Here is a 17,553-nt window from a genome sequence, read left to right as displayed (position 1 = left end):
GATATCAATATTTGATTCCCAGAGAGTGAATGAAAATGTTGGCAAATTGTGTGGCCTGTTTAATGTGGTAAGCTATGAATTGGAGATAAGCTCTTCCAATCGCTTCCCATTGCAGGTGCCACTATGGTCATCAAACCCTGCAAACCAAGCAGGACAGCGGCAGTTTACATCCCAGTTTACATTTATGGTGATACATCGCCTCCCCACGATAATTTTCTCATTGGGAAAGAGGGCCGCTATGTTTTCCAGATAGTTTATTGTTGGTAGAATATCCTCTCCAGGTGTTATATATAGAAACCACATAAAAGGTTTCAAGGGGACCTTTTATTGGTGTTTATACTCATCTACAGGGGATATTCATGTGTTGTTAAGGCGGATCCCAGGGTTTCCCCTCTCAGCTGCCGTCGTACATCTTATGTAGAAGCTTACGCCCAAACCAGACATTTTTATGTAGTGTGTTGGGTGTATAAGTGTAGTGATATGGTGTGTTGTTATGTTTTCGGCTGGTACCTGACTCTTAGCAGATGGGAAGTAGCAACATCTGGTCACCACGTCCCAACCCCCATCCCCGCCACGTGGAGGCAGCCAGGATCTACTATCACCTGCTGGATTAACCCAGGGCAAAAGACCCGAGAGAGCCCAAATTAGGATGAAATGAAAAGGCTATAGAAGGAGGAGTTTGGGAGCTGGAGAGATAGGAAAGAATAGAAGAGAGGAGGATCAAACAGAGGAACCCTCCAATAGTTGGAAGGTAGAAGAAATAAAGCAAGACTAAAGGAGATAGAGGTGAAGTGGACTGACTTCTCATGCTATGGGAAATAATCCCATGGAGGATCCCATCCTAGAAGCTAGGATCAGCAAGATTTTTTGAAATATAATTATCTCTAATCTGTTGTAGACATTGCTCCAAGCACTTATAATTTTTTTTTTTTTTTTTTTACCCCAATCACACTATAAACAGGTTCCACGTCTTCAGGAGAACACCAAGAATTTACACACACTAGATACAGGAACACGTTCAATGTCCAGCAGGGTATATTTGATTACAATGAGTGTCCAATCATCAACTTCTGATAAAATTATCCCAAATTAGCGAGTCTAAGCTCCTCTCTTCTTTTAAAAGCATGTGACGCAAAGGTGTTCACTGCTATAAATGCTGCTTGAGATTGGATAAGCGCAGGTTTATTTCCCATTGTGAAGGTATCTGAAACAAGCTGCAATTCATGCCTGTAGTCTTGATAATATTGACAATCGAAAATCATGTGGTCAACATTCTCTTCCTGTCCACAGAGACAAAGCAGGGTAGGAGACAATCCTAATTTGAATAATTTGCTATTAATACTCCCGTGGCCGGAGAGTAAAAATGTACCATGCAAGCCAGGTGCAAACCACAAAGATTCTCTCTTCCTGAACTCCTTCACCGATGGTAAAAACTCTCTGGTCATGGTGCCAAGTTCTGAAGCTGACCAGTCTCTTTGCCATTTATCTACATAAATGGAAAGAAGCCTTCTTTTCTCAGATGTTAAAGAAGCATCTAGGCCGAGTTGCACATCATCCAAAGTGACAGATATTGATTTCTTCTGGTGATACATCATATATCTGTATTGTATTTCATAGTGTAGGGGTAATTTTCCCAATAACACCTGCAAAGCTATAGTAGAAGTGGTTCTACATGCCCGTGACATTATCAGGAGGGCAGCATGCTGGGCCTGCAGAAGCTGTTTCATGATTGCGAACTTGTTGGCCCTATGTCTCCACGCTCCAGCCGCATAAGCAATGATAGGTAAAAAAAAACACAATTATAGTATAACCTGAGTGAATGACCTCTCAGGCCCCATTCTTGCCTGGTTACCTGTCTCAATTGGAATAAGAAAGACTTGCACTTCTCTTTCACATATCTTGCATGGGGTAGAAAACTTAAGGTATCATCAAGTTGAATACCTAAATATTTTGTAATGGCGGTATATTTAATTGGCTGTCCTCTATACTTTACAAGTGACGGTCGTTCTCTATCTAATTTTCCTTTTAAAAGCATCTGCAATGTTTTAGTTGTTGAAACTTGCAGTTTGTGAATTGCAGACCAGGTTGAAAGTTCTTGTAAGACGGAGTTAGCTATGTCTTCCAGGTTCTTCCTTGAATTTCTGCGTACAAGTATGGTAAGATTGTCTGCATAGGCAATTATCTTCGTTCCTTCAAATTTCTTGGTGAGCCATGAATCAAACACAACATTCCAACACAAGGGGCCAAGAATTGATCCCTGTGGGCAACCCCTTGGAACATGTCTAGAGACGTGTTTAGTACACTCTTAACTATGATAGAGCGCTGGTAAAAATAGCTAGTAAGTAATTTGAAGATTGGTCTAGAAACCTCAGCCTCCCGGAACCTCTCCAGAGCACTCTGCCACCAAAGGGTGTCAAAGGCCCCTTTGAAGTCCACAAAGAGGCCAAGAAGGTATTTTGTATCAGTTTTCTTTTGAAAAGTAAGGAGTCTGGAAATTGCATCCTCAGTCCCCTTGCCACGAGTAAAACCAAAGTGATCAGGAGATGATAATGCTTTATTGGTGTGAATAACTAATAGCTAATTAGCGATCACTTTTTACAGTGCCTTGCCCATAACTGGTAGCAAGGCAGTCTGCCTGTATGAAGCCAGGTCATCCTCAGGTTTCTTAGCAAGTTTAAGGTGTATCTTAAGATTTGCAATTTTCCACGTTTTAGGAAAAATTCCATGTTGTAGACAAGAATTAAACAGCTTGAGAATAAAAGGAGAAACAACTTTCCAGGATGTCCACTTCAAGACCATCAAAACTGGGACATTAGTATTAGTATTAGTAACGGCCGCATGGTGCAAGAAAGCCTATGGCTTATGCTGCACCAGCCAAAAAAAAAAAAAAAAAAATCCGGACGAAACAATGATAAAAACAAAAATAAAATAAATAACTAAATAGTAATAATTAAAAAAAAAAAAAAAAAAAAGGGAATTAAACCTATCATCCTATGCGCTTCCCTTACCCGAAAGTACTATCCAGATGACCTTTGAATTTCCCCAAACTGTCGGCCTCTACCACCCACGAAGGCAACTTATTCCAGTAATTTATAACTTGCTGGCTAAAATAAAACTTCCTGCAGTCCAATCTAAACATTTCCCCCCGTAACTTGAATTTATGTCCCCTAATTCTAGCATCATTTATAATCTTGAAAATTTTGTCCCCATTCATTTTACTGATGCCTCTCAGAGCCTTAAACACCTCAATCAAATCTCCTCTAAGGTGTCTAGTTTCCAAACTCTGCAACCCATATATTCGAAGTCTTTCTTCTTAAGGATGCCCTTTTGCCGATCTCACCAGGCGAGTTACCCTTCTTTGCACCCTTTCAAGAAGCTCGATGTCTTTCTTTAGGTGCGGTCTCCATACTTGAACACAGTATTCCAAGTATGGTCTAACATAAGCCGTATATAATGGGATTATCACGTCCCTATCTCTACTTTCAAAAGTTCGATAGATCATCGATAGGACACCATGGGCCTTCCTTGCAACCTGTTTACAATGCTCAGAGAATTTCATGTCTGACCATATCGCAACACCCAAGTCCCTTTCCTCCAGTACTGGGTTTAGTTGCACTCCACCAAGTGAATAAGTTTTTTTGGGATTACTGTTTCCCAGGTGTAATACCTTACACTTTGTTGGATTAAAGCATAGCTGCCATTTTTCTGACCATTCGTGAAGTCTATCTAGGTCTCTCTGAAGAAGCTCAGCTTGACAGTGATCATTAACTACTCTACCAATTTTAACATCATCTGCAAATTTAGATATCACGCCCTCTATCCCTTCATTAATGTCGTTTATGAAAATTAAGAACAACAGTGGTCCTAATATTGATCCTTGGGGAACCCCACTTCTTACATCAACCCAATCTGAGGAATAGCCATTTATCACAGCCCTCTGCCTCCTGCTCTGAAGCCATCCTTCTATCCATCTAAGGATTTTCCCAGTGATTCCAACCTGTTCCAGCTTATAAAGCAACCGCTCATGTGGGACTGAGTCAAAAGCTTTGCTGAAATCTAAATAAACAATGTCAAAATTATTCCCTAAATCCAACTCGTGAGTGACCCTTTCAAAATAGCGAACCAGATTTGTTAAACATGACTTTCCCTTTACAAAACCATGCTGAGTATCCTTGAGAATTTCAATTCGATCCAAATGATCCTGAATTCCACCCTTGATCATTGCCTCCATGATTTTCCCTACTACTGAAGTCAGACTGACAAGTCGATAATTTCCAACTTCACTTCTAGAGCCACCCTTATGTATGGGAGATACATTTGCACTTTTCCAATCCAAGGGAATCTCCCCAGGCATAATTAGCCTCAATGGTTCAATGCACTCGCTTGCCGCCTCCCTTAAGATTATAGGGTATATTCCATCAACTCCAGGAGCCTTACTGGTCTGTAGGCTCGAAAGTTTTTTCATTAAATAATCTTGCGAAATTTCAATATCATTAATTACATATTTTTTAACTTCGCTCCCACAATTTCCCATTGCCACAAAAGGCTTTTCATTTGTAAATATCGATGCAAAATAACTGTAGAGTTCATTTGCAACTGCAGCTGGTGTATTTATTACTATCCCCTTTCCCTTATGTAAAGGTCCGGTCTGGTTTGTCCTGCTCTTCTTGGCATTTATATATGTGAAGAATTCTTTATCCCCCCCTCTTTGCTCTGTTTGCTAGTGATTTCTCATAATCTACCTTTGCCGGTTGAACCTTTTCTGTGGCTCTATTACACATCACCTTGTAGCTGTTATAGGCTTCAGTACTTTTTATTGCTCTGTAACCTTTCCATGCCACCTTTTTCTGCTCAAGTAATGTGGCAACTTCACTATTCATCCAACTTGGAACCCTTCTCGTGGAGTATTTTTTTAATGGTATATATGCATTCAAGGCATCTGTGATTAATGTTTTAAAAGCGTACCACAGTTCAATTGTATTCATTCTCTGCGCGATATCTACCCAGTTAATAGAGGCCATGTAGTACCTTAAGGCATCGTAATTTCCTTTTCTGAAATTAAAACCCATTCCTTTGCCTTTTACTTCTGTTACCTCTCTCGTCATCATCCACCGTAGAACTCCGTGATCACTTCCTGCTACTGGTTCCTCTACTGTCAGCCCTGTTATGTCATCTGATTCATGTGTGATGATGAGGTCTAGGTTATTCTTTTCTCTAGTACTTTCCCTGACATGTTGATACAAATAACAGTCATCTAGTTGATTTAAAAATTTTGTTCCCCATGTCGAGTTTCCTTCCCATTTACTCCAATCAATTAGAGGCAAATTGAAATCACCCATAATGAGGCATTGACGCTTACTTGCCCATTCCATTTGCATGTAGAGGCTTTTGTCATAATCTTCACAATCACCTGGTCTGTAGATTACTCCTACTCGCATTATACCTTTGTTTCCAACTATCTCACACCATACAGACTCTATACAACATGTGAAATGTCTGAATCCGGGAAAGCTATCGTCGCACTCAGGCTGCTTCTTATAAGAAGCATTACCCCACTACCCCTTCTATCTAACCTATCCTTCCTAAATACATTATACAAGCTGTACTGAAACTCATCATTCCCAATTTCCTGGTGGCACCACGTCTCCGTAAGCCCTATTATGTCCGTGTTACTTGTTTTAACCAGCAGTTTGAATTCGCTCATTTTATTGACGACACTTTTAATGTTACTGTATAAACAATTAAGATTTACTGCTCTTGTATATTTAACAACCCTAACACAACCCTTGAAGTTTTTTAGGCTCTCTTCCCTGATATTAGCTACCCGCTCACGTGAAACGTTTCTGCCCCCAGAACATCTAGATAATATGTCCAGTTGGGGTAATAGATAAGAACTCTTAAGGTATGTGCAAGAGTTACTTTGACCAATATTATCAGATAAACGCATGTCAGTATTACCCACATCCCCCCTAACTAGCAGTTTCCCTGAACCTTTAAAGTATCCTCAATAATACTGGCAAAAACTTTTGCACCACCTTTGTTTAAGTGTATCGCGTCTGTACAAAACAAATTCCTTCTACCTACAAGTGTGGGCCATGCTGATAGAAATTTACCCCCTAAAGCCTTGCAGATTCCTTCAAGTCTTGAGTTAATCCACAAGGCTTTTAACATATAATCCCTCCTATCGTGTCTGGGCAGAATTGCAGACACATAGACATTCTGGCCTAGCTCGCGACATTTCCTCAGCATGGTCCTGTATTTTTCCAACAAATCGTCAGATCGTGTACGTTTAATATCATTTGTCCCGATGTGAATAATAATATTTTCTTTACCCCCTTTAAAATCTGACAATCTGTTGGTGACATCATCAATAGTTGCTCCCGGCAGACATACCCTGGTTCTGCTCCACCTATCCTTATTACAAAAAATATTCCCCGTTTCCCTGACATTTCCCAGAGCGCATTGAATTTATTGCATTATCTACCTCTTCAAATGTGAAAGGAGGCTCTTCAGACTGTCCAATATAAGTTGAATTTTTAGATTTAATTTCCATCTGCTCCGGGAGCTCACATGTTCCATTGTCCTGGTGTATGATTACATCAAGAATTCTATTAATAGTAGATGCTAACAGCAGTAATCCCAAGTTAAAGTTCCAACTGTGTGGTACTACATGCGGGGCAGCAGAGAATGAAAGAGACCTTAGGATAATTGCAGAGCCATAACAGGCACTATGGTGAGTCCCAACCTTGGGACTCACCATAGAGGGGGGCCTCCCAGGGCCTCTGTAATATCAAAATTTTAAAGTTATTTCTTTTTTAACACCCTGATCCAAACTAGGGCTCACTTGTTGTTATTTGGTTTTTAGGAGCATTAGCAACTAAGGCCATATTGCTCCGGGATATGCGGTGGTCATTCCCTGACCTTTCCGCGTCCTTCGTATTTGGTGGTGACGGGCTCGAACCCCGGTCTAATCAAGAAGCGTGTGCTACGCACTGCTGCTCCTTCCCACCTGGCTACGGAGGCGCCAGGGCTCACTTGTACCTACCATGTAAACAGCCACAGGTGAAATTAACTGAGTATGGATGACTCATTTCTGCGAAAGAACACATTTCCAGAATAAAGGAAAATCACTCTCTCCCAATTCTCTAATAGGGTGTAACAGTAGAACACAAGTTGACCACAGTGTATTACCCATGTCAGGAATACCCTTAATCTTTTCCACTGGCTGTGAACACAAGAAAGCAGTTGACCAGTGTGACTTCTTGGCATGGTATGTGGGAGTCGGTTGTAAATATGTTATGGACACCACAAAAATTGTTGAATGTCCCTTCTTAATCCCTTTAGCATTAGTTGAGGCATATGGTTCAACAAAACAAGCTTATAGCATCAGCCAAAAAAAAAAAAAAAAAATCCTTCCCATTTCACCCATTATTTCACTCCAAATGTTTGTCTAGTTCTGCCTCGAACTTATTTAAGTTGTTGACCGCCTACAACAGATGGAAGTTTCTTCCAACTATCAACTACACTCTGGCTAAAGGTAAATTTCTGCCATATATTCTACAATTGTCTTTTCTCAGTTTGAATTTATGCCCCCTCAGGTGAGTAATCTGAGCAAGAGGAAAAATCCCATCAGTACTGAGCTTGCTCAAACCATTCAAGGCATTTTATACTTCAATTAGATCACCTCACAGGTGCCTAGTTTCCAGATGCTGCAATTTGCAGAGCTTAATCCTATCTTTGTAACAGCAACCTGTTGTTCCACTCACCAATATTGTTGCCCTTCTCTGTACTTATTCCAGCAGTTCTGCATTCCTTCCTAAAGTGAGGCCTCCAGACTTGTATACAGAGCTCAAGGTGTGGCAAACCTGGACAAGACACAATGAGCTACTCTTGCAGCTTGTCTGCACTGCCCAGAACTTCATATCTGACTGCACAATTACCCCTAGGTCCTTTTCATTCTCCACTACCCTGAGTGTAGTACTACCCAGTTGGTACATTATTCTTGGGTCACTGCTACCCATATGCAGTACCTTACATTTGTCAATGTTAAACTTCAGTTGCCACCTCTCAGCCCATCTCGACTTTCCCAGATCCTGTTGTAGTAGTGTACTATCATTACTGTCATTAACAACCCTGCCAACCTTTGTATCGTCTGCAAACTTAGACTTCAGTAAACATAATCCTGATATACTTTCATCAATATCATTGATAAATACAGAAAACAACACTGAGCCCAAAACCAAACTCTGGGGTACTCTACTAATAGCATTAGTCAAGGAAGAGCAGTGTCCATTGATTACCACTCTTTGTGTTCTCCCACTCAACCATCGTTTTATTTGTTGTAGCAACTTTCTCTTTAATGCCTTACTGCTCCAATTTGTACAGTAATCTTCCATGTACAACGGTATCAAAAGCTTTCCTAAAACGCAAGTATATGATATCAAAATTATTTTTTGCATCCAGTTCCTTTGTAACCACATTATAGTATCCAATCAAATTTGTCAGACAAGACTTCACCTTAACAAACCTATGCTGTGTATGAACTATAACTGCAGTCTTGTCTAGATGATCCTGCATTGCTTTTTTTAACCAGTGACTCCATTATTTTCTCTGAAACAGAAGTTAATCTAATAGGTCTGTAATTACTTGTGTCACCCTTTGATCCCCCGTTTAATTGTGGACACATTGCACATCTCCAGTCCATGGAGACCTCTGCTGAGTCCAAGGAACCTTAGATAATTAGCATTAGTACAGGCATATGATACATGAAAGCAAGCTTATGCAGCATCAGCCAAAAAAAATCCCTCCCATTTCACTCCTCCATTCATTCCAAATGCCTGTCCAGCTCAGCCTTAAATTTATTTAGGCTATCAACTTCCAAAATAAGAGATGGAAGTCTGTTCCACCAATAAACTACTCACTGGCTAAAGGCAAATTTCCACACATCTATGCTACAACTGTCTTTCCTCAATTTGAATGTGCTCCTCAGGTTCTTTGGTGCCTCCGTAGCCAGGTGGACAGGAGCAGCAGTGCGTAGCACACGCTTCTTGATGAGACCAGGGTTCGAGCCCATGACCACCAAATACGGATAATGCGGAAAGGTCAGGGAATAACCACTGCATATCCCTGGAGCAATATGGCCTTAGTTGCTAATGCTCCTAAAAACCAAATAACAAACATGACAAACAACCCTCAGGTTCTTAATCTGAGCAAGAGGAAGTATCCCATCAGCATTCAGCTTCCTCAACCCATTCAAGGCCTTATACACCTCAATCAGATCACCTAGCAGGTGCCTGCTCTCCAGCCTCTGCAATTTGCAGAACTTAAGACTTTCTTGGTAAGAGCACCCCTTTGTTTCCCTCACCAATCTTGTTGCCTGCCCTTCTTTGTACTCGTTCTGGCAAAGGATTTGCTTATTTCCTTTGCTGCTTCCTTTAATAGAACTGGATAGATTATATCCACCACAGGTGCCTTTCTTATATTTAACTGCAACAATTTCTCCTCCACTTTATTCTCAGTTATTACAAAATCATTTAGCTACCTGCTAGAGTTTGATAAGCCTCTAGCCTCCACTTCCCTACAAACTTCCTCATGTGTGAATGTAGATGCAAAATACTCATTCAGTTTGTCAGCTACCTCAGCAAGTTCATCAACAATCAAACCATCGATGTCATATGGACTAATCTGAGTCATCCCCTTCCTTCTAGAGTTTACATGAGTAAAGAACTCTATGCTGTTTTTCTTTGCGTCTTTTGCCAAAGATTTCTTGTAATCTGCCATCGCTTTCTGACCTCCTTTGTAACTTGATTACAGACTATCTTTTATATACCATAGGCATCTGTTACTCCTGATAATGTATATGCGTCCCATGCATTTTTCTTCTCTGCAACATGTCTCATTAGTTCATCTGACTTCCGTTTAGGCCTAAACAGATGCCAGGTCATTTAGGCTTAAATGGATGTACAGTATTTCATAGTTGGCATAAAAAGCCTAGTGGCTCCCGAGATTAAATCCTTAAATGATTGCCATTTCGAATTTGTTGTTGATAACATCATTGGTTGGTCCCATTGTATAGAATTTAAAAAGATCTCTGAGACCACTGTAGTCACCTTTACAAAAGCAAAAACCCTTCCCTTTACCCCTGATGGTAGTTACATCTTTAAGTAAATCCCACATCAGTACACTCTGATCACTGCCACCTAGTGTTTCCTTTATCTACAGATTCTTAATGCATGAAGAATCACTGCTGATAATCAGATCAAGAGTATTACTCCCTCTGGTTTCCTCTCGAACATGCTGCTGCTGTAGAAAGAAATCATCCAATAAATACCCAAAAGTCTTTCTAATGTGTGAATGACCAACCCTCAAGTTCCAGTCTATACAGTGGACCCCGCTTTACGATATTGATTCATTCCAGAGACACCGTTGTATCGTGAAAATATCATAATGTGAACCCAGTAACAAACTGTTTCTTGATAGTTCGTTCCAAGTCCTCGGAAGTTGAAATTTTCGTTATATAACTAAGCTATTTATCTCTGTAAAAGATGATTTTTATAACAGAAATTGTATTAGTTTTATATAGAATACTGAATACCGTATTTTCCAGTGTATACCACGCACCTTTTATCTAAAAATAACTCGCCCTAAAATTGTGGTGCGTCTTATACTCCGGAATAAATAGTAGAGCATGATATGAATTTAAAAAAAAAAGATAAAAAATGCTGATGGTGCCACACATTTTTAATTAATACCCCCCCCCAAAATGTTTAAAATGATAATTGATAATTATAAACATTAAAAAAAACAAAAATTGTAATTTTCATTTAACTTATGTTTGTTATTTGGTTTTTAGGAGCATTAGCAACTAAGGCCATATTGCTCTGGGATATGCGGTGGTCATTCCCTGACCTTTCCGCATCCTCTGTATTTGGTGGTGACGGGCCCGAACCCCGGTCTAATCAAGAAGTGTGTGCTACGCACTGCTACTCCTTCCCACCTGGCTACAGAGGCGCCTTCATTTAACTTACATTGGAAAAGCTGTGTCATGGTGGTGTGGTGATGGAGCTGGAAGAGAATCTTTTACCATCAACATATCAGGACAACCTTCAGGATCTGGTGTTCTTTCCGATCGCTGCCTCTTGCTATCTATGGTATGAAAACTGTCCAAAGTGCTTTGCTTTTGGCGCTTACTCTGAAGGTTCTTGAAATGACTTAACACCTGATCTTCAAATTTGCAAGTCGTCAACCCAGGCCTTCTTGTTACATTGACAAAAGACACCCAACCTGCTTTTGATGACCTTTTGCTGTTTAAACAATCTGGGAGTTTCTGAGTGGTAAACCAACATTGACTTAAGTTTAAAATCACCACAGGCATTGGACCCTAAGCATATGAAAGATAGGCTTATGACCAAGCGACGGGGTCTCTTCTTTTGTGATGTATGTTTGACTAGGCATCCTTTTCCAAAAGAGGCCTGTTTTGTCAGTATTAAAGGAAGGTTGAGGAAGGTAACCCTCCTTCTCAACGAACTCTTGAAACTCCACCTTAAAGTTTTAATTGGACCACCCATAGATTTTATAATCTATATAAGCTGAGATCCGAAAACTGCGAAATTTATTTTAATTTAGCAGTTAATAATGCAGCAGAAATATGAATCTGGAGCATCTAAACGAAAGAGGTAGCGAGAAAAATAAGATGAAATACGAAAACAAAACACATCGGTAAAAATAATTGTTTTTTTTTTCTGATTATATTTATATATGTAAGTTTTTGTTTATTTTTTTAAAGGTGGTCACGCAAGAACTTATATCCTCGAGCTGTGTAATTACAGTCCTGGGTAATTGTACAACCAGGCATGAAGTTTTCTGAGCAGTGCAGACAGGCTGCTAGGGATTGCAGACAGGATGCCATAGACAACTCAGGGGATTTGTGAATGATATACAGGAATTTTGCGGCGCCTCCGTAGCCAGGTGGGAAGAAGCAGCAGTGCGTAGCACACGCTTCTTGATTAGACCGGAGTTCGAGCCCGTCACCACCAAATACGGAGGATGCGGAAAGGTCAGGGAATGACCACCGCATATCCCGGAGCAATATGGCCTTAGTTGCTAATGCTCCTAAAAAAAAACCAAACCAAAATAACAGGAATTTTGCCAGCAGGGATAAGGTTGTGACTGTCCCCCTGTATAACCAATATTTATGCCACGTCTTGGGTACTGCATACAGATCTGGAATCTTCATTTGTGAAAAGAAATAAATCTGTTGGAATTGGTGCAGAGAAGAGCAAAAAGATTAGTTAGAGGAACAGTAGGGCTTTCTTACGAAAGGTTTCGATTTTGCAAACTGCAGTGTCTGATGGCTAGACAACTGTGAGGATATCTGATCGAGTTGTTTAAGATACTGAATCAATTGAGTAAACTTAATGCTGATGAAACTCTTCCTTTTGATAAGACTATTCACATGAATTGGTATAAATTCAAACTGAGAAGCGATGGTTGCAGGATAGATGTGTGGAAATTTTTTCAGCTACTGTATAGTTAATTGTTGAAACAAATTCCCATGCGGTGTCTTAGAAGCATGAACTTTTGCTCCTGGCAGACAAAGTCTGGTCCTATACCATTTATCCTTTTTGAAAAAATATTTCCGGTTTCCTGATTGTCTTTTCCAGCCCAGCCATCTTTTTATTCATAAAAGTAACTTCCTTTAATGCCACAGTGCTCAAATTTCTACACCAGTCTTTTATGTTTAACAGTAAAAAGCTTTCCGGAAATCCAAGTATATGATATCAAAATTATTTCTTCATCCACTTACTTTGTTATTGCATTATAGTATCCAGTCAGATTGATCAGACAAGATCACCACATAACAAATCCATTCTCTGACTGCAGTAGAATTCCATTCCCATCTAGATGATCCTGTATTACTGGTGTCCTCATTATTTTCCCTGGAACAGAAATTAAGCTAACAGGTCTATAGTTACCCATGTCACATTTTTATCCTCCTTTTTGAATTGGGGATACATTCACACATCTCCAGTCCATAGGGACTCCCCCCCCCCATCTTGATCCAAGGATACTCTCTTGATTATGGCTAAAGGTTTGGACCCTTTTTGCTGTCTTCATTAGTATAATTGCATATACCTCATCCACCACAGGTGCCTTTTTTATGTTTAGCTTCAATGATTTCTCTTCCCTTTTCCCCTCAGTTATCATAAAATTATGCAGCTCTCTGTTAGAATTTGATATACTTCTGTAATCCTCTTCCGTAAAAAGATACTCATGTCTGAATGTAAATGAAAAATATCTATTCAATTTGAGCAGGATCGTGTGAGTTAAACCATTCACAGCTAGTGGACTAATGTGATTCATCCCCTTTCTAGTGCTTACATAAGTAAAGCAGTCTTTGCTGCTGATCTTTGCATTTTTTCCCTCTTATTATCTACCTTAGCTTGTCTAGTCTTCTTTGTGACTTGATTGCAGACGAGTTTATATCAGTTGTAGGCTTCTGTATCACCTGATCATTTATATGCAACCCATGCACTCTTCTTTTCTGCCACGTGTATATCAATTCATCTGATATCTGTTTAGGTCTAAGCCTTGAGCAGTATCTCTTGGTTAGTATAAAAAGCCTGGTTGCTTCTATGAATACATACCTAAATGCTTTCCATTGAGTAAATACCATATCAGTACACTATGATCACTGCCACCTAGTATGTCTTTTATATGCAGATTGTTAATGCACAAATGGGTACTGCTGATAATCAGATCAAGAGTATTGTATTCTCTCATTGCCTCTCTAAATTGGGATTGAGATAGAAATAGGAAAACCCATTATATTAAAAAACAGAGGCTTCAGAGAAAAGAACTGATTCCAGGAAAGATGTTGCAATGGAAATGCTCTCTGTTACTCCTGATAAAGTTTTATTACCACCATTGCATAATTAAAGTTGGTTTAATGAAACATTTTGTCAAAGCCATGGATTGAAATGGAATTAAACTTTACCTGAAAGAGAAATTTACTGGAGTCAGTGAGAACAAAATTAAAGAGGGCATATATTTGGAATCCCGAATAAGAAAACTGATGAAAGTTGAACATATTGAAGAACAATTAAATGAAGTTGGACAAACTACATGGAACTCACTTTAAAAAGTTATTCAAATTTTTCGAGAGATGGTGAAGATGAAATTAATAAAGAAATGTCCAAGAAATAGTCCATGAGCATTTTCAAGGCATTTTCAAGGCCTGTTGAAGTTATGGGATGTAATGTGTCCCTAAAGATCCAGTTCTTGGATTTTAATTTGGCTTCTTTCCAGAAAACCTAGGAACTGTCAGTAATGAGCATGGAGAGCATTTCCATTAAACTATTTGCCCAATGAAAAAGAGGTACTGGGGCAAGTGGAGTCCAAGGATTTTTGCATTACTGTTGGATGCTGAGGAGGGATGTTCCACAGGCAAAATACAACAGGAAATCATTAGCAGCTATATTATAGTTCAGTTGAAGATAACAAATAAGTTTTAAGTAAGAAATAAGTTAATCTTAAAACACTATTTTAATGTTTATATAAAACTGAAATCGCATTAAAACTGGAGGGGTTTGACAAAAACTGATTTAATATTTGAAATTAGCATAAAAAATACTTTCACATTCACTTATTTTGATATGTGTGACAGAAAAAAAATATTCTTTTGTTTATCATTGTTATTAGTCATAAAACAGGTCGATATAAGAAATAGCTTCAATATTACTTATCTCAGAAGTAGCAAAGCTTCGGATATGGTTTTGTATGAAACGCTGTTGTATAAACTGAAAAAAATTGGAATTTCTAGTAAAATCATTCATTGGATTAGGGATTATAAAAGACAATACAGTAAACAGGACTTTTTAATTATAAATAGACATTCTTCAGGGTGAGCCAGTGTAGTAAGTGGAATTCCTTAGCAATGAACTCTGGGACATCTCTTGTTTCAGATTTTATTTAATGATATTGACAAGGGAGTATATTTAATAACATTTACAGGGAAAGTTTTCTGATGATTTGAATGTAGGAAGGGTTGTTTATGACTAGGGCTAGGCAGTGTTTCTTTAAAGTGACTTAGATCAGTAACAGATATGGCCTAAAAAATGGGAAACTATAAAGTTTAATGCTTTTAATGTAAGGTTTGCACTAGAGATTAAGGGAAAGCAATAAAAAGTGGTTCACAATCTTATACATTTCACTTAGCTCATCACTCAGATGGTGTTTTCCAGATGCTGCAATTTACAGAACTACCAATCTTTCTTGGTAATATACTTTTGTTCCCTCCACTAACCTTGTTAATCTCTGCACTCTTACCTACAGATATGGAAAATTGGTGGGGGGGAGGAATTCAAATTATAATAAGCAAAACTCTCTTGGTGCTATCAATTTTGATCCCAGTTAAGTGGGTAAAGTTATGTTTATGAAATTGCTTATGAAGGTTGTTGTGATGTTGGATCATCAAGTACACTTTGATAAAAACAGTCATATTTCTTCCCAGTACAAACCCGATTAGTGAAAGATGCCATGACAGTCATTCTTAATCACTTAATTTAACCTGATACCTATTACCTATTTTACCTATTACCCATTGTTTTCTCCTTTAGTTTTTTTTTTTTTTTTTTTCCATTTGTTCTTTCTTTCCATACATTTGTTGAAAGAAAACAGAGATCACACTGATCACCAACTTGTTCTCATATTATACAAGATATCCCTGAAATAAGTGTTGTAAATTGGAGGGTGTGACCTGTGGATCAAAACAGTGAAAAATTTATATAAAAACATGGGTCTGGAAATGCTTTATTAACAAATTAGAGCTACTAGAAAATTTATTTTACAACAGTAGAATAGAACTTCCTTTTAGAAGTAACTTGTGCTGGGGACATATTTTCAAGAAACTGGAATACAGAATATAGGTACAAATAACTAATTGGCTTCAATCACTACCACATTTCCCATTCAGCAAAAAACCACAGATATTGTATTTACAGTGATAGTGAATTGACTTCATGCATTTCCATGTGATACTGGTTATTGTAAGCAGATGTTCGTTTTCAAGGCACTGTGCATATAGTCAAGTACTGTTCTTTCTGTGTCACAGTTGATTTGTAAGTCTGCACTTAAAACAGACAACACATTCTGAGAGTATTCAGATATACATTTAATTCTGATATATATTTAATTCCCAATGAAGCCTGAGGTTAATTATGCAGTAACTGTGGGGTTGTTATCATAGAGGTATTCATAATTGTTTAGGAGTAGCCTCAGGTTACAATGTATAGGTTTGTGCAATGGCATCATGTTTATACATATATGTAGCCAACTACTAAATAGTTACAAAATTGGCATCATTTAAGTACATCTCATATTGTGAATGCATTCACAACTTGTATTGCACTACCTTGAATAAGTAACGCTTCTCTAATAGAGAAGACTACTGTTGTAAAGTAATTTTCAATTACTTTACACCATCAGACATCTCTCATATTGTGGAGCTATATATCGCAACTGGGTTGCAACACCAGGGTACCTGCCCACCCACCTACCGATGAAGAGCCAATAAGCTCTGAAACTGTGCCATCTGGGTGGTAGTATCCACTGAGAATAAGCAACAGTAGTCTTCTCTATTAGAGAAGCTTTACTTATTCAAGGTGGTGCAATACCATGGCAACTCATTATGAAGGCATTCGCAATATGAGATATACTTAAATGATGCCAATTTTGTAACTACGTAGTAGTTGACTATGTATAAACATGATGCTATAGCACAAACCTATAGATAGAGATATTCTCAATACAGACTAGCAAACTTCACACATTTCATGCCTTTTATTATTACATCACGGAGACAAATATTGTTCACCCTTCTGTTGAAGACCACAGATGAAGTGCACAAACAGTTGATGTGGAAGAGCATGTACTGATATTTTCAAATAGTTCTAGTTTGTTGATAAAACATTCTGAATCAATGTTTTTATAACTTTTTGTGTTTTTTTTTTTTTTTTTTAACTGCACTTATTTCAGGGACATCCAAATAGGTAAAATTTGATTATAACTTTAATATTCTTTATTTATTTGTTTGTTTGTTTATTTATTTTTTAATCTTTTGTTGTTTTTGTTGCAGCATTTGAATCACCGCCTCCTTATCAATCCCCAGCTAAAGATCTTCCAAGTCCATCAAGTCAGCCAAGGAGTAGTAGTAACATTCACAGTGAAACCACATCTGCATCTACCAAAGGTCTTTCTAGTGATGATGATTCAAGCCGCTCACCAACTTCACCTCTTCGTAGTCTAAGGGATGAAAGAAGCATACCTGCTTCACCAAGATCTGAAACTGAATCTGAAATAAGAAGGAAGGTGTTTAGTGATTTTCAGTTATTTTTAAATGTACTCAGCTGTTAGGAAAAAACTCATCTAGGCTTGAACCTTCTAGGAGTATTTATTATTTTTAAATAAATGATAATGAAAGCATTTTAATAGTAGAATTACTTTATGTAGAAATGACTGACTGTAATTTTTAAATCTCATAACAGTTCTATCAAG

General features: G+C 38.4%; 1 protein-coding gene across 4 annotated transcripts in view; it reads left to right on the top strand.

Moving 5' to 3' along the window:
- LOC150075997 (FERM, ARHGEF and pleckstrin domain-containing protein 2-like) overlaps positions 1-17,553 on the top strand; it is a 582,027-nt gene that overhangs the window by 333,437 nt on the left and 231,037 nt on the right. For all 4 annotated transcript variants that reach the window (XM_090387911.1, XM_090387910.1, XM_090387913.1 and 1 more), the window contains one exon: positions 17,135-17,367. In XM_090387911.1, coding sequence (XP_090244037.1) covers positions 17,135-17,367 — 233 coding nt within the window. The remainder of the gene's footprint in view (positions 1-17,134; positions 17,368-17,553) is intronic.

This window comes from Mastigoproctus giganteus, chromosome 13 (assembly GCF_048544385.1).
Source record: "Mastigoproctus giganteus isolate SK-2022 chromosome 13, ASM4854438v1, whole genome shotgun sequence".
NCBI classification, from domain to species: domain Eukaryota; kingdom Metazoa; phylum Arthropoda; class Arachnida; order Uropygi; family Thelyphonidae; genus Mastigoproctus; species Mastigoproctus giganteus.
The sequence above is the reverse complement of the archived record's forward strand: the minus strand, read 5'-3'. Positions and strand labels throughout refer to the sequence as shown.